This window comes from Ovis aries, chromosome 9 (genome assembly GCF_016772045.2).
Source record: "Ovis aries strain OAR_USU_Benz2616 breed Rambouillet chromosome 9, ARS-UI_Ramb_v3.0, whole genome shotgun sequence".
Lineage (NCBI taxonomy): Eukaryota > Metazoa > Chordata > Mammalia > Artiodactyla > Bovidae > Ovis > Ovis aries.
This window is the reverse complement of record NC_056062.1, coordinates 61,770,639-61,788,988: the sequence shown is the minus strand read 5'-3', so window position 1 is coordinate 61,788,988 and position 18,350 is coordinate 61,770,639. Positions and strand designations below refer to the sequence as shown.

The 18,350-nt window shown below is 37.4% G+C and overlaps 1 protein-coding gene across 3 annotated transcripts in view; it reads right to left on the bottom strand.

Annotated features, from left to right (window-relative positions):
* Positions 1–18,350, bottom strand: part of TRPS1 (transcriptional repressor GATA binding 1) — a 279,202-nt gene that overhangs the window by 216,380 nt on the left and 44,472 nt on the right. Inside the window, exons 2-3 of one of the 3 annotated variants that reach the window (XM_027973086.3) lie at positions 12,050–12,208; positions 7,837–8,765 (exon numbers count right to left, since the gene is read on the bottom strand). In XM_027973086.3, the coding sequence (XP_027828887.1) occupies positions 7,837–8,765; positions 12,050–12,086 (966 nt within the window). In that variant the 5' untranslated portion in view covers positions 12,087–12,208. The remainder of the gene's footprint in view (positions 1–7,836; positions 8,766–12,049; positions 12,209–18,350) is intronic. The other 2 variants (XM_042254375.2, XM_060393462.1) reach the window with 2 other exon arrangements.

The following is an 18,350-nucleotide window of genomic DNA, read 5'->3' as shown; positions in this document are numbered from 1 at the left end:
ATTATCCATAACACTCCTCTCCTGCATCTGATTTGCCATCACTGCTGGCTCAGAATGGAGATAAATATTAATTGCGTTTGTTCTAAAGAGGGTCTTAATGGGAAATGAGAGCTGAATCACTGTGGAACATCCTTCCTTCAGGGAATGGTGATTCGTGGCATGCCTACTACATGCCAAGCACTGAAAAGACTCAAAGAAATGACAAAATCCTAAACCCCCAACAGTCTGCATTTCAGTGCAGAAAACTCTCAGCTAAATAAATGACAACAGTGGAATATGTACTTCTGCTCAAGATGTACCGAGTTCCATGATCACACAGAGGAAAAGCACCTAACTTACCCTGACTGGTCTGCAAAGGTTTCTGAAAGGAGGTGACAACTGAGCTATGGACAGATGAGTTGGCATTTGGGGTGAGACTCAAAGGTGGTGATCTCAGACAGGCCTTTCAGGTACAGGAAACAAAATGAGTAAAACATAAACGAGGATGATACAGTGCAGGCTGCTCTCAGGAAACATGGAGGAATTTGGGGGCTGAGAGAGAATTTGGAAAAGTGATGTCATGATGGAGGGTCTACATTGAATTATACAAGTATACTTAAAATAATGTTTAATAAAAATTTATGGAAAATTTAATTATGCAAGTATAATTTAAATAATTAGCTTTTTAGACTCTACAAAACACAAGAAGACTGAGAGGTGGAATTTTTAAAGATTACAGAAAGGAAGGAAGGGAGGGAGGGGAGAAGGAAGGGTATGAGAAGAGATGGAGGAAAGGAAGGACAGAGAAAGAGGAAGGAAAGAGGGAAAAGAACAGAAAGAAACAGGAAAAGGAGAGGAGAGGAGGAGGTAGGAGTTGAGCAGGGAAAGGACCAGAAGGAAACAGAATGAGAAAGAAAATAAGCGAAGAAACCATTAAGAATGTGCTAAGAAAACAGGGTGGAGCCGGGGAAGGAATAAAGAAGAAAGACAGGACAAATCGTTCCATTGTTTGGAGAGATACAAATCAGGAAGACACCCAAGGCAACTGACATTTCCAGCCTGACTTGAAAATAGGAACCTAGAAAAAAAGGACAGGAACACAAAGTTGTTTCAGGAAAACAGCTAACAACTTTACTTCTACACGTGTTGACTTTGAGATGCCAGATGGAATATTGAGGTGGAGCTATTGGAAAAGACTCTGATGCTGGGAGGGATTGGGGGCAGGAGGAGAAGGGGACGACAGAGGATGAGATGGCTGGATGGCATCACCAACTCGATGGATGTGAGTCTGAGTGAACGGGAGTTGGTGATGGACAGGGAGGCCTGGCGTGCTGCAACTCACAGGGTCGCAAAGAGTCGGACACAACTGAGCGACTGAACTGAACTGAACTGACCTGCCCATCAGCTGGAAAAACAGGTCTTAGAATAAGCTACTGTTTATTATAAGATTCCCAATATGTTACTGGACACATGAAAGAATGCATGTGCTCTTTGATATCAACAGGTCATCTAAATATTAAAGGAGCAATGCTGGACAAGTAGAATTCCTAAGTTCCTCATGGTAGCCCCAACTTACTTTGCTTTTAGGAGCCAGACACTTCACACAGCTCTGAGCACGTGATGGGGAATGACACAAATTAGACATGCTAAGGGCATTCTGAACGTCTCTGCCTCCACACCCATTCCTATACTTACTTGTAGGCAAAGAATAAAACCTAATTACACAACTTTAAAAACATATGGAAACTGGATGCATCTCCTTAACATTGAATCTTCATAGAAAAACCAACCTAAATTGTGCCTCATAACCAGAAGAGGGGAATACAACTCTGAGATCATCTTTTAACTCATAAATTCCTAAAATAAGTCCTTCAAACAAGAGGAATATGAAGTATATCAAATACATGGACAAAGTGTCCCTAAATATGGGGATAAAAGACTGCATCCTTAATTGATGAAATCAAAATTTGGCCCTTACGCACTCTATCAGAAGTATTTTCTGTAGCCAAAGTACCAGTGAAAATGAATCACAGTAATTGAAAAAGACATATCAGCAAAACTCATTACCTTTTCAATGATTTCAACTATAAGCTGCTAAGTCGCTTCAGTCGTGTCCGACTCTATGCGACCCCATAGACGGCAGCCCACCAGGCTCCCCCTTCCCTGGGATCCTCCAGGCAAGAACACTGGAGTGGGTTGCCATTTCCTTCTCCAAGCTAGTAAGTTCAAATAAAGCAGCATCACACTACAGAGACTGGATAAGAGACCATCACAAAGTCCCCAAATTCAAAGTCTTGCAAAATCGCTGAAGTCCCCAAATTCAGTGTGACTAGAGAATATGAATCAAACAGATCTAGTGTACCATCTTATATCTCCTCCCTTGGCCTGTTTGCTTTTCTGGTTGGAGTAAACTCAGTCTTACAGTTGAGAAGGCCTTATATCACAGTGGTTGTGAAGATAGTTTTCTGTAGCCTATTTACCCTGGTTTACATCCCACTGACCCACTTCCACAACTCTGTGAACCTGGGCAGGTTACTTTCCTCTATGCTTACTCCCTCCTTTTCTAAAACGGACATAATGGTAGTGTCAACCTCAAGGGCTTTTATGAAGATGAGTTATTTAATAAATGTACAGAGCTTAGGTCTATATGCAAACATAAGAATCCCTTAATAAATGCTAGCTATTATTAGGACTAAAGCCAAAATTGGGGGAAAAAACAGGACATACATGTAGTTTTGATTATATAAGCTAAAAAATAAAAGAAGGATTGGTCAAATTTAAAGTAATACAGAAAAATAAATTTTACATTTGATTTTGAATTAAAATTAAACAAGGTCTTCTTCGATATTCTGAACATGCTTATTAACACTGACTTTAAGCTTCAGAATCCTATCATGAAGAATTCAAGAGGTCTACGGGCTAATGATTCTCAGAAACAGACTCCATAAAGGAAATCAGAAAATGAAAGAGAACTGCTCTCCTTCTCCCAACTTTCCTGGGGTTAGTACACTCCATATGTGTCTGTGTCTCCAACAGCTGTGTATGTGCTGTAATGACAATGTCCCAAGAAACAAAAACACTGAATAATCTGCTGACTTGATATGGCTAGCAAAACATGCCATTTGGGGATAAAATTTTTATTAAGAGTTGAATAATGCTAAATTGGATTGAATGTACAGATAGCCATGATTCCTTCTTCTAAACATTCTGCCTAGAGAGGAATACAAATAGTCAAGAAAGTGATACATGTTCTCCAAACGACAGCAAATAAACTGAAAATCCAAGAAGGGTTGACATTTATCAGGCTGACCCTCCTGTAACAAAGCCCAATGGAGATTTAACCATCATGCAGGTAAAAGGATTAGTGAAAATGGTCAAACTATTCTATTCCACCCGGGTGGCTACATTATCCAGCTCAGTTATCTTCATGATGAAAATAACCTGGTAAATGCCAGAACTTTGCTTCCGCTTTGCTTTTACGGCCTTAGGTTGAGCATATGTTTTATTTTGCACACTTTATCACTTGTTAAAGAGACACAGTCCTGAAAAATAAGTATGGCGTCACAGACCAAACACTCTGTACTCTAGAGAGAATCTGAAGTGATTCAAGTCTCATTCACCAGTTTTTGTTTTTTTTTAAATGCAACTGTCCTCAACTCAGAAAAACAAAGCAAGAGAACCTCCTAAGCTCCACAACTTCCCTCTTGCTCCAGATCAAAGGAAACAGAAGGAAAATAAATAAATATTTGGAGGTTAAAATTCAAGAAAAGTCAAAATCAACCAAAATGAGATGAATGTTCTCTGGATTTTTCTTTTTTCCCCAGGCCAAACTGTAATCCCCTGTTCAAAGGAGTGTATGGGAACATGTTAAGAACCTTATAAAGCTCATAGAGTTAAATATGTTGAAAATACAAATACAAAAGATGACTTCCTAGCTTGAAAATCTGTTCTTCTTGCTTCTAGCATGACATACTGTGCAACTCTGCTAAAAATATATTTATAAAACAGAAACGCAGTGCTCCTAGCTCAAACACAAGACAGTCACTGAGATTCTTCTGCTAACCTTAAAAATTTCTTTCAGGGTTAAAATGAATTTAGAGCTGGCATCCTGTAGCTCCCTTCTTAGAGGCCTGAATAATGCAGAATAACAGGGAAGGTTTCCTAATATGTAAAGGCAACATACACATCATGAGCATTTATAAACTTGAGCTAGCTTAAACACTTTCCCGTGGGAAGCACAACTTGACAAGACTCCGACTTTTATAACCTGATCTGAGGGCTAAGAGCTCCCCCATAAAGATGACGCAAACACCCTAATGCACCACACATTAAGCCCCAATGAAACAGTAACATCCGTGTTTAACAACTCAGGCCTCCACTCAGCAATGGTTTAAATACAAGCATAATAAAGCAGATTAAAAAGAAAGAGGCTGTAATTACTTTTAGAAGAGCTCAATCTCTTCTCCTATTATTGGTGAGCCTTAAAGGCTGAACACAGGTAGCAAAAATTACATAAAGGGTTGCATCCATCATGTTGCATCCATTATTTTTAAAAATTTAAGCATAGTAATTGATAAAACATGCAGGGGAAAGTTAAAAATTGAGAAAATAACATCCTGGTATATCTTTCCTTGTTTCTTCTTGGAAAAGATCAATATTTTTCTTCTGATTTCAGGGCTGGGTATGGTACCTCACGGTGTGGGAGGGGCGGGGGGGCAAGAGGGTCTGAATTCAACAGGCTCAGAAATGCCTGTCCTGATTTTATGATGAACCTTTGAAATGATGTCCATTATCTGGCTGGAGATTTTTCGATTATGAAGGAGAAAAAGACATCCTTATTTGACATTTTTTTTTTTTTTACAAATCTGTAATTCTTTGACTTCATGATGTATAATAAAATTTACACAGAAGTGGAAACGGTCAGTTACAAACATGTCCAAACTTCAATTATTAAAGCCAAATAGATGTCAAATAATCTGAATTTGAAACTAGAAATCTTCAAATTTGTTTCACTTATATCTTTTCCCCCCAACCCTATATATCATGCCTGCACTCAGGTCAGTTCAAATTATTTAAAACCATTCATGTCAAACCAAAATATAGATCAAAGCCACAGAGTTCTTAAGCCCTCTATTTTTGGCTTCTGTTCCTTTTTTTCCTGGCCTAAAATGTCATAAATCTCTCATTAACCACCAACTGTCCCGAATGTTAAAAAAAAAAGTTAATTGAAAAAGATGAGTGAATTGCTCATCTATTACTTCAACTGGCTTAAATTACAGATTAACTTTGATAATTCCTGGAATGAAATGACTATTTCTCTGTAATCCTCGTATTTACCAACATCTTTCTATCAGAATACACACAAGCCATTAATTTGCTATCAATTTCTGACAAAACTGCATTAAAGAAATTCTACAGTCAGCATTTTACTTCCTACAGCTTTTAGTCTCCACACAGTTCACATGCCAAGGAAAGAACCTCTCAAATGGCATTTCAGCAACACAAACATATGTGGATGAAAAGGAGGGGGCGGAATTCAGATGTGCTTTTATTCAATTTGTGCATATAGGGAAGCTATCTGATATTTATTTCAGCATAAAAATATTAATAAGTTATTTATCTTCAGACATGTTTCTACATCAACATCTGGTGTGTGTATGAAGTATTCAAGATTAGCATTTGGCCTAAAGTACATTCAGTGGCCTTTTCCCAAACTGAAGAAAGTTAACTCTCTTTAGGCTGGTTTCTCTCTCCAATCATTGCTTCAAAAGAATCATCCACTTTTTCCATAGATCGCTGTTTCCAATTTTTAACCATATTATTTCTCTTTGGGAGGGAAAAAAAAATGATTTTAACAAGATTATCTCCTTGAATGTGATGATCTACCATTTCTGTCTTCTTTACTGGGCGCTGCCGCAAGAATTTAGGAGACAGCAGAGTCTAGGATCAGCTGTTTTATTTCTAGTTCTATTAGTTCAAACTCAGATAGCTCCCACATCTGTTTTATTTCTAAAATCACTGCCCAGGAAAAGTGTCCAGCTCATTCTACCCAAACATAAACTTTACTATAAATAACTAGGAACCTAACAAATAACTGTTTGGGGGAAATGGAAGTGTGTTTAAAAATCTAAATTCTTCCAAACTATAGGCCCTTAGTAATCTTGGTTTCAGAGCCTTCCTGACAGCCAGGATCAGCTTTCCTTAGAAGTTGTCCCCAGAGTGAACAAACTAAAACTCTGACCGGAAATCCAGGTATTAACATCATATTCCTCACTAATTGTAAAACACCATTTCACATACTAACATTATTCACTTCTAACCCTTTTATCTAAGACACGTATTTGCTTTCCAATCACAGTTTGACAGCAAAGTGTATCTGACATAAGACAGTGAAATGATCTTTAATAAGACAGCAGTTCAAAGCATGTAGCTTTCATGCATAATAACTATGTTGGCTTAATTTGCTACGCCACAGAAATCATTCTATTTGTGGAAATTCACAAAGTAAAATGGAATTTTTAAGAGAGCTTTCCAAAGATGAAACTGGATTTTTTATATCTTCTTTATTTCTCCCTTAAAGTGATAAGACTGCCATTCTGACATTTTTAAAGGACGTGGAAATTTCTCTTCTGATCCCTCTTACGAGCATTGCAAAATATATTCACTACCTGTTATATATAACCTCTTCTCCTGCCTTTCTTAATTGGCACTAGGTCAAAAGAGAGGTCTAGAACAAATGTGGTATAACTACTGAGTTGATAAAAATAACTGATATTTTCAGGGATTGAGGAGGTCAAATACAGTGTGATGCGATTTCATTAGTTCTCTGGTACTTCTTCTAATCACTCCTGAAGAAGGTTAACATTAAACCTAATATGTTTTGAAATCCCTGGCCTAATAATACAATAAAAATCTACAGACTGTAACAGAAACTAATACACTTTCTCAAGCTGATCATCAGTGTCAACTATACTAAAATTGCTAAAATGAAATGAATACATTACTTAAGCGTCCGTTCTGCATTTCATTCTATTTCAAATGGTGGATTTTTTTTTTTTCATCTCACATATGCCATAAACTAATACAGAGGGCAGATCAAAAAGGTATGCCATTGGGAGGGAGGTTCATGTTTGGGAACGCATGTAAGAATTAAAGATTTTAAAATTTAAAAAATAAAAAACTAAAAAAAAAAAGTAGAAATCTAAATTACTACTAAATGCTTTCATAAATTGCCATTACTGGTCCACACCAAGGTCATTCTGGTGTCCCTAGTACTTACAATCACATTGACTTCTTTCTGAATCAATGTAAAATTTTATTTCCAAAGTTTCATTTGCAATTATGTTGCTTTTCAGTAGTACCTCTCTGCACCCACCAGTGTGACCCAATTCTGGTCCAGTTCAGCGTAAAATCAAATCCTCATCCAAGACACAGGAAAGACTCTCCTTGAAGGAAAGACTCTCCTTGAAGGGAACACTATAGCCAATTTTTATAATCTAAAACTAGAACAAAGCATGAATTACTATCATGTCGAACCATAAAGATTAGTGCCATTTTTGGAAGACTCTGAAAACATCAAATTACCATGAAATATGTTCAGAAATACGAAGCCTAGCTAATTCCATGAAAAGACTTTTCCCAGCCTAATAGAAATGTTGGGATTAGCTTCCATGATGAGAGGCTAAAGATAACTCTTGAACACACATTTGGATCAAACAAATGTGTCTGTCTCTTCTGCCTCATCAAGCAGGCTACCCCTTCGATATTGGAAGCTTGACTTTAACATGCATGTAAGATTTCACATTTCATCACTGATAACTTTCCCTGTACAAAGAGATCACAATACAAAGCACAAACCTGTACATCATAGGTCCCGTTTAGTAAAACAGGCCTTGAGGAACTGATATCCTGCAACACACCAGAAAGCACAGATCGGTTGACTTTCTGGAAGTCTTTGGAATGGCTGAACTGCACCATGTTATGAAGGGCCAAGATTTTGCTGTCCAGCTCAGCATCCTGCCTGGTGCGGTTATGCAGTCCTAAGTGATACTTTCGGAAGTGCTTAATCAGATCTGTGGGGTCGTTGCCATAGTAACCATATCCACAGATATTGCATTTAAAGTCCTGAAGCTCTGGAGACAGAGGTGCCGGGTCTGGGTTGTCATTAACCAGTACGTCGGTTTTCGATTTATTCAGTCTGACACCCCCATCTGAAGGCACTTGTGGGTTTTTTGAGGCCACTGAAACTGGGCTTGAGCCTTGACAATTGGCTTGACCACTCTGCGCTTGCCCTGTTTCCTCTGTAGCCTTCGGTGACATCTTCTGATCTTCCTTCATCTCCAATGAGTCCCCTGATGGGGTGCAGGCCATATCTTGAGGGTCATCTGCCTCTGCTCTTTGAGGAGACTTCAAGGGCTCACAGACTCCCCCAGCAGCTGGAGATGAGAAAGCCAACATATTTCTCTCTGTCACCTCATCATGTGAATAGGAGGGAAGGTTTCCTCCCTTACTAGGGCTTTCATAATTAAAGCCAGCCTTCTCACTCAGGACTGAGCTTTTCAAGTCCTTCTTGCTGCTAGAAGATGGATTCTGGACATGCAAGCTATGTTCCTCCTTATTATTCAGTTCTGTAGCATCACTCTGATCCGTATTTTCTGACATCTGATCTGCAGAAAATTCTTTGTTCTTTCCAGGTCCCTTGCTTTCTGTACCGACAGGCTCCAGGGTCTGACCCTCGCCTTCACTAGCAATGTTTCTCAGAGGGGGGTTCTTTTTCCGGACCATATCTGTAAAAACACAAGGGAAAGGAAGATACAGGGTTATTTGAAATTTGCAAGCATGTAATCTAATCGAGAACAATTTCCTTACTCTATTCAAGGCTTTTTAAGGCACAGAACAAAAAATTGTCTCTAGGAAAAAAAATCAGTTTTAAAAATAGCATAAAAGTGAAACTGAAGCCAACAATTTACATTTAGAATTATTTTTGTCACAAAGGGTGGCTCATTTATTACTTTAAAATGGTTTCATGAATATCAAGGTATTAACTATTATTACTAGCTCTATCCTTCCTATAAGTTAATCTTGCCTGGCAATTACATTTTTTGCTCAGTTTCTTTCTTCAGTTAGAGTTGATAGATAAATGTGTCTATATTTATCCATGTTATATACTATGTGTAATATGTACACATGTTATGTTTATAGAGTATATATAGTTGTTTATGTTTACAGAATATATATTTTGTGTTTATTTATATGATATGTATATGTGTATATAAACAACTATAAAATGAAACTCGATACTGTTAGACACCGTGCAACCAAGATATAAATATAGTTTTAACCAAAATATCCTCAGAGTCAAAAGACAGAAAGAGCATGTTATAAACAAAGTGAAAAATGACTCTTTACTTTTAGGAATGGAGGATAACAAACGTTTCATCTCTACCCTACCAATAAATTATGTTAAGCCCTCTTTTGAGGGGGCTTGCCTGAAAGAAGGGGGACCTGGTACACATCAAAGTACTAGGCTTTGCTAGTACTCCATCCAGCATGATGGAAACCTACTTAAGGTTTCCAGGCACAGTGTAGTGGAAACAATACCAATCCCACCATTAGGAACACAATGGAAATTGACAATTGACTTCAGTTGAACCATGTGACATTGTCATTCTGGCAAACTGTTAGCAGTTGCCTCTGGTACACCTTCACATGCTAGCTCAACTGTGCCTTTAGGGTCCACAGAAGAAAACTGAGGGGAGTCTAATGAATCAGGACTCTAAGGGAGTTATCTCTAAGGAGCTAAGAAACAAATTGTATCCTGTCGATAAAAGAATGCAGCAACAAAGCCTTGTGGAGAACTGATGTTCATGGCCTGCGTTCCTTAATCCTCCAACCGAACAACTGAAACGACTCTGTACACATCACCCCAACTGTCTCTCAGAAAAATTCACCTGTAGACCAATAAGCCAAGCCTTCTTTACTAGCTGACACTACCACAAGGGCAGATTTAAGACAGTTACATCATGATTATCCAAAATGTCCTCTACTGGAGAATCCAAATCAACAGCATATTCTAGTTGTTCTCATGTATAATTTCTCTCAAGTGCTGAAGAACCACACTGGCTTTGGATATGCGGGTAAATCTTTGCTTGTGAAAAGCTGCTTATGCAAAGTTTTTTTCACTAGATAGAATAAGGAATTGGTTAGAAGGTAAAAATTCACTTTCTTGAATAATGTCACAAAGTATAACTGTACTTAAGAGAATACACTGCTTTTCTTATATGCCAGAAACATCAGTCATCAAATATCCATAGACTCTCTCACACAGAACAATAACAACCAAAAAGAAAACACCTACTTATAGGATGAAAGGCTGCAGTTTCAAGGGAAGGTGATAGTCATGAACCATGTAAGCCAGCCTGGCACAGGGACAGGGGATGGAGTGTGGTCTTTACCTTGGTGTCACTATCACTAGCTCCTAAAGTTAACTAAGCCATGTAACCATCATTTTAAAAAAAAATGGAACACTGGTTAAATACTTTATCTTATAACATTTGCATTTTAATGTCTCATTTGTTGATGCTGACATTTTAGGAGACTTCTATTTTTCTGTCAGAAGAGACAGTGCTTGGGAACTTGTACCAATGAATGGAAGACTGGAAGGCAGTTTCACTGGTAGTCAACAAAGGGAAAACTAAGAAGGAAAGAAAAAAAAGAGAATAAAAGGGAAGCTTGAGAAATAAGCCAGGGCCTAAAATACAAGAGTTTGAGTAAAAAATATACTGCTTTAACTTGACCTACAGAAAAGGAAATCAGAATTTACAGAGTATCAGCCATTCCTACATACAAAAATGTGATGACATCACGCCTTTCCCTCCAGAATTTCCTGTTTGTTTTTCCATTGGATTTAACATTGCTTCCATGATATAAATAAAATCCAACAGTGATGCACCAAAATGACATACATTAGCCATATAGAAAAGACAAAAATCTGTATGAAAGTCAGGATTCATGAAGAAAAGAGGATGAAATAATCCAATTCATTAAGATTATCCTTCCATTAAAATGAAAAGAAAATGGTTTATTTTGTTGTTGTTGTTTAATCACTATATCATGCCCAACTCTTTTGCAACCCCAGGGACTGTGGTTCACCAGGCTCCTCTGGCCAAGGGATTTCCCAGACAAGAATGCTGGAGTGGTTTGCCATTTCCTTCTCCAGAGGATCTTCCAGACCCAAGGATCGAACCCATGTTTCCTACATTGCAGGCACATACTTTACCACTGAGCCACCAAGGAAACCCCAAAATGGTTTGTGCCCACATATCAAGGTCAAGGAGATGAGAAAAACTGCTAGATCTTACTAGCAATGGAACTAAGATAAAACATTTATTAGAGATGAACAGATAGTAATGTGCTAATAATTGAAAAATTAATATATTTTCCCAAAAATACATGGATCTTGCTTATTTATTATCATCATGAAGTAATTGGTTATAGTTAAAAAACTATTCAACAAGCATTTATCTTGATTGGGAGACCATATGATTTGCTTAAATTATCATCCTTCCAAATTTCAGCGCCTTCTTCCACCCAAGAACAGACCTTTACAACTCGTATGAGTCACTGAATAAGGCCCTTAATAATATACATTGCAAAGAATGTTAAACTGCTAAAACTTCAAAGAAGCATCAGAAAGGTCACTTAGTTTTTTGGATTTTTTTTTTTTTTTTTTTTGCTGTGGAGGGAGGGGGCATGTTCTTTTTAGTTGCTTTTTTAAAAAAATCGTGGTTAATTTAGTTGACTACACTTTGAAGTAGTTACAGAAAAAATAATTTTTTACTGGAATGATATCACCATAATTTTTCAGAATGACATATTATGTAAATATAAGCACATTTGCAATACTTTTAAGTGGAAGAAACTCCCCTAGCAACTCATAAGTTAGATACCATAAGACTAGACCCACCCTCAAGTTATTATCTCTAAGACAAATAACAGATTGCATGATGTTGTACTGTGTGCCAAGAACTTTTCCAGTTAACATTTTCACTTGAAAAAATAGATCACATACTTGTAAAATCATACCCAGCATTGACTTCATAAGGCATGTGGCTTTAGAGTGCTTTTTACAATTATTAATTCTATTAGTCAACTAGCAGGAGGGCTAATGCAATTGTCTTAGAAGATGCTCAGAAGACACAGAAGACATTTTGAGAGCTGATCTGTACATCTGCAAAACAAAACAAAAAAATATTTTCCTTCCTAAATGATGTAAACATATTTGAATGGATCACACCTAAAATACATTAATATGCCAGCACCGCAGGCTGCTTGAAAGATACCTGATAAAAGCAGGAGCAAAGCTTGGGCAAGATTTTCTCCCTCTGCTGGGTTTTAATAAAGCAGCAGGAGAAGGAGGAACATGATATAAAAGATTACAGAAGTCATTTTCACAGCTGACTGTGATGTTGGCAAAATTAGTTAAGCTCGAACTCCCCCTGAAACCTAAGAATCACAATACTTACCTATACTGGGGTGGGGATAAAACATCTTAATTAACAATTATAGAGGGGATCTGCTTCTGGAAAAGATACAAAGTACACCTGCCAATGCTGCACAGTCACAGCTAAAGACAGGGAGTGGTACCCATTACCAGCTTCCTCCAGATTCGGAGTACCAGTGTATGTATACCGCGAGGCTGAGAAGAGAACTATTGCAATTGCATAAGGAACTCTGTATCAGATCTAAGTACACCTTACCAAGAGTTACAGAAATGTTACACGTCATCTGTTACCTTTTTATCTATTTTGTAAGTGTTATATTTTCATTTTGATAAACACGATTGTAAAGCTATGACTGAACCAGCATTTAACCATCCTTATATCATCATTTTTAAATTGTCTGAATGAAAGTTTTGAGGTAGGATCATAATATAATTGAACAGATGTACTGTGTGTGTGTGTGTGTGTGCATGTGTGTGAATGTGAATGCCAAGTCACTATAGTCTGTATTAGACTCTTTGCAACCCTGTGGACTAGAGCCCAACAGGCTCCTCTGTCCATGGAATTCTCTAGGTAAGAATACTGGAGTGGGTTGCCATGCCCTCCTCCAGGGGACCTTCCCAACCTAAGAATCGACTCTGTCTCTTGAGTCTTTTGCACTGGCAGGTGGGTTTTTTACCCTTGGTGCTACCTACGAAACCATATATATATGTATAATCAACATCAGTGTACCTGAGTCATCAGTTTTGGCAACTCTTAAACTTTTTCATTCTATTATACAGCAATAGTCCTCACACTGACTCCCACAAAATTTCAAAATGCCAATCAAAGTAGGTCCACTATAGACAGTCATTTAGACAACAGGGCAATATATGAATAAAAAGTGAATGGACAAAGAAGCTGAAGAATCTGAATGGCACTACAAAGCTCAAAAGTGACAACTTCAGTCCTCTATTTAGTTATGAGATAAAAACTGACTGGGGAACTGGCTAGGGATGCAGAGGGTGATAGTGAGCACTCCCATATTTATATCATTTTCCACCTATACTAACTCATGAATACTATTATGTGCCATGACAGTTAAGCAGGTTCAAAATAAATTTAGCTCCCTAAAAATGCTCTATCTGTATTAATTTTTATTACTGAGATATGAAATCCCATTTGCAAAAAATCTCAATTTCTATTATTTCCTCCTATCTTAAAACTTAAATCTAAAAGTTTTCTTTGCATTTTTAGTGAGAGAGTTTACTATAAAAAAGAAAAAGGATACCACACTATTTCTGTGTTGCAGTATTACTTGGACAGGTTTATGCAGTGGAAATAATCAGCATTAGAGCTTAAAATAGAATTCTAGTAACTACTTTATCTCACTGATTAAAATGCTTAAATATACAAGGAAAAAAAATTTTTTCTATAAACAACTGTGACTTATGTTCTCAAAATGGCACCTTTAGAACCAAAGGAATATGTTTTCTATTATTACCCAGATATTCTGAACTGCCCACTATTTAGTTTTATTTCATCCATATGAATATCTAACATGCGTGCATGCTACGTCACTTCAGTCATGTCCGACTCTTTGAGACCATATGGACTGTAGCCACCAGGCTCCTCTGTCTATGGGATTCTCCAGGCAAGAATACTGGAGTGGGTTGCCATGGCCCCCTCCAGGGGATCTTCCTGACCCAGGAATCAAACCCATGTCTCTTACGTCTCCAGCACTGGCAGGCAGGTTCTTTAACACTGAGCCACCAAGAAAGCCCAGGTACACACATATATTTATGGAATACACTTGCTCAAAATAACCCTGTCATAGATAATCAAAATAAATATCCTATCAAAGGAATAAACTCTCACAGTAATTTTAAAAGAGAGCTGAGATCACACAACCATTCAATGCAGGTGAGGGTGAAGTTTCAGTTCCATTCGAAGAGAAACTCCTTGAAGGTAAGAGATAACTCCTCTATGCTCTTTGTGGCAACTTGATCCTAAATACAGTAAAGAATCAAAACCTCTTTAAGAAGGGAGAAAGGCTACAGAGAGCATGCAGCCAGTTTCTGAACCTGATTCAAATCATCTGCTGATGTAATCAAGGGCAAGCCCCTTTCTTTCTCAGAACCTCTCTACTTATGTGTATAATGAGGGAATTATAACAAGTTATTTCTAACCTGCACTCTGCCTCTGAGACTCTATGATGATGCTGGCTAATGGCTTAGGCACTGTAGTTTTCCCATTACTCAATTTCCTTGAAAGACTACAAAACACTAAGCCATCAGCAACTAAGGGTGGCAATAAATATCACTGACACCTACCATTCACTTCTCCATTTCCTCCAACTTCCATTCATTCATTCAACAACTGTACATCCAGCATCACCTATGTGGTTGCTGAACACAGAAAGCAAGAGGACTTCACTTTTAATATTTGTCATCAGTTTAAGAGAGAAAGGATGTTTTTCAAAAAATAAAGAAAAAATTATATGGAACTTCTTTTGCTCAAAAAAAAACCTAAAATGAGTACCTAGCTATCAAGTAAGGCACAAATATTAAGAGAAATCAGCAAATGCATACAGGCAATGAAAGGGAATTAAAAGTAACTTTGGAGTGTCACTCTCCAAGTTCCAAGTATTTATTTTTTTAATTTTTTAAATACTTTTATTACAATAATTGTGATTTTTGCCATAAGCCAACATGAATCAGCCATGGGTGCACATGTGTCCCCCCATCCTGAACTCCACTCCCACCTCCCTCCCCACCCCATCTCTCTGGGTTATCCCAGAGCACCAATTTTGAGTGCCCTGATTCATGCATCAAGTTCCAAGTATGTATTTTTAAAAGTTCATTTAAGTTAAAAAATTGTACTGATGAATATCCTTCAAACTATGTAATGAACAAACACTAATGATATGAAATTTGGTTTATATATATATGTATATATAGTATATGTGTATAATATACATAAAACCTGAACAAAACTGAAAATTAGAGAAGCAAGCTGATGTAATCTCACCTCAATCTCTAATCCTGCTGAGTATGATTTGAATTATAAGTAGCAGTTCTTATCATCATAATATATAATACCAGATGACATCTTCTTCTTGTTTTTCCAGATCATAAAACTCTCAAGGATTTAAAATCAAAGCTTAACACAAAAAGAAAAGATATGATAGTCTTCTCCTTAATATATGTTTCTTCCAGGCTTGTTTGTATCAACAGCCCAAGAGTATTGAGTTATTAACTACACATTTCTTGTAGCTTTTATTAAAGAGAAAAATAAAAAGGAAAGAAGAAAAAAAGAAAAGCAAACTGTTTCTTTTGATCAAAAGTCCCCCACAAAGAATTTAAAGAATTAAGCAAATGATAGCAAAATAAAAGGAAGGTCGACTCTTGGGCTCTTGGCAAACTAGATAGCTTCCATATGAACAACATATAAAGTTCAGTTTTTAAAGAACATATGTGTTTGCTCATTGGTTTAGAGGGAAAAAACTTGAATCCTGTCTACTCCGTATATACAGATCAAAATCAGATCGCTTAAGTGAACTATAAAACGCAAGAGGACATTGTTTATCCAATCGCAAACCCAAGAATTGCTCGAGTTTAAAGTTTTCTGTTTCTACTTCAATGGTAGGTCACTTTTTTTGTAAACTGCTTCTAACTTCATAAACCCAATGTCAAATTCTGTTCTTTGCTATCCATGTCTATTTAATTTGCTCTCTCTGAATTGATTATTCCTGAATCTTTAAAGGTATTTTTGGACATCTTAAATCCTTTTGAGATTTAAATGTCATCACCTTCAAACAACTCCCATCAAATAAATCTCTTATTAATTCACATCAAATTAATCCATAATGATCACTTCTATTAACATATGCTTCAGAGCACAAAGCCCATTAATAGTCATCTGGACACTAGAACTAACCAGAGCTTTAGTGAGATAAAATGCACACTATTTAGATATCCGATTTCAAAGAGTTCTGATGCTGGCCCAAATACATTTTATTAGGCTTTTATTTCATCATGCTATGTGCTCTATATTTTAAATATCTCATATCAAATGTACTAGTCTAGGTAAAAGGAGATAGTCGACTAAATAAGTAATAATGTCATATTTGCCAAAATGAGTATCCATGTATATATATACATCTTAGAGAAAGAATTTCAGTAAGTACTTACTCCTATTAAACAATTGCAAAAAAAATGGGGGGGGTGGAGTTTGACTTTAAAGACTTTTAGACATTTAAAAGTCTAAATGAAACTGTAGGAGAATCCTGAAAAAAATGAAGCATGCGCCTACTTCATTAATGGGAAAACTGAAACAGAGTAAGTGTACATTATGGAAAATCAAAGAGAAAGGATCATTATTTTCCCCTTCATAACAGGTGAGAGGCAAATGTATTAAAAACTCTGATTTGAATAAGATCACAATTTCACTAAGCAAATTAAGAAACATTACTATTCATTGCCCATACATATGTCATTCTTCCTTTTGTTTTCCTCTGCAAGAAAAAAAAAAAAACAATTTAAAAAAATCTACAATGACAACTGTTGATTCAAACAGGCCAATCTGACTTTGCATGTTTGCCTGAGCCAGGCTCAACTTTATCCTTTCTTCTTTGTTAAACTGAGACTGTTCCAACTGGTCCAAGGGCAAAGACCCAAACATAGCACTTCAGTTCAAAAAGAACAGCTCATGGAAAAGTATGCATGCATCTCTTTATCTAGATGGTTATGAGAGAAATTGACATTTCATTTGTATGTAAATTGGATTTCTACTGATAACAAAAATAATTAGTGTTGTGCTCTGTAGGAATGCCTTTGACTTTCTTCCTAGCATTTGCCAAAATACATCTTTGTATATTAAAGGTAGTTTACTTTTAATATATCAATGTTGCTTTGTCTGTTTTCCAATCTGTTGTTCAATTGAAAAGAAAGTCTCAATTACCTCAATCCAGCTCTGTAACTGGTGAACAGCTGTCTCAGTCCTCCCATAAGAAATCTCTATCAGTCACTGCAAATCCATTTGGTAAATTAACATGCAGGTACAATATGGTGACTTTAACGGATGCATGCCATGACAATTCAATAAGAATGCTCACCATCGTCACATAACTGCTTAACCAAGCGTATTAGGCAAAGTTTTGGCTCATGTTTTAAAATTCATTTGTTTTTGGCCGTGCTGGGTCTTCACTGCTATGCACGGGTTCTCTTTTTAGTTGAGGAGAGCCAGGGCTACTCTTCATTGTGATTTTCTTCATTTTTTTTAAGAGTACAAAACCAGATACAAGATTAAAACAATTGCCATGAAGGATATTGAGAGCTAATACTGGTTTTATATATAAGAAAGCGAAAGTTGCTCAGTCCTGTCTGACTCTTTGTGACCCCAAGGACTATACAGTCCATGGAATTCTCCAGGCCAGAATACGGAGTCAGACACAACTGAGCGACTTCACTTTCCCTTTTCACTTTCATGCATTGGAGAAGGAAATGGCAACTCACTCCAGTATTGTTGCCTGGAGAATCCCAGGGACAGGGGAGCCTGGTGGGCTGCGGTCTATGGGGTCGCACAGAGTCGGACACGACTGAAGCGACTTAGCAGCAGCAGCAGCAGCAGCAGCCTTTCCCTTCTCCAGGGGATCTTCCCAACCCAGGGATCAAACCCAGGTCACCCGCATTGCAGGCAGATTCTTTACCAGATGAGCCACAAGGGAAGTCCTTTGTGTACACACACGCGCACACACACACACACACACACACACAGGCTTCCCAGGTGGCTCAGTGGTAAAGAATTTGCCAAGGCAGGAGACATGGGTTCAATTCCTGGGTAAGGAAGATCCCCTGGAGGAGAAATGGCAACCCACTCCAGCATTCTTGC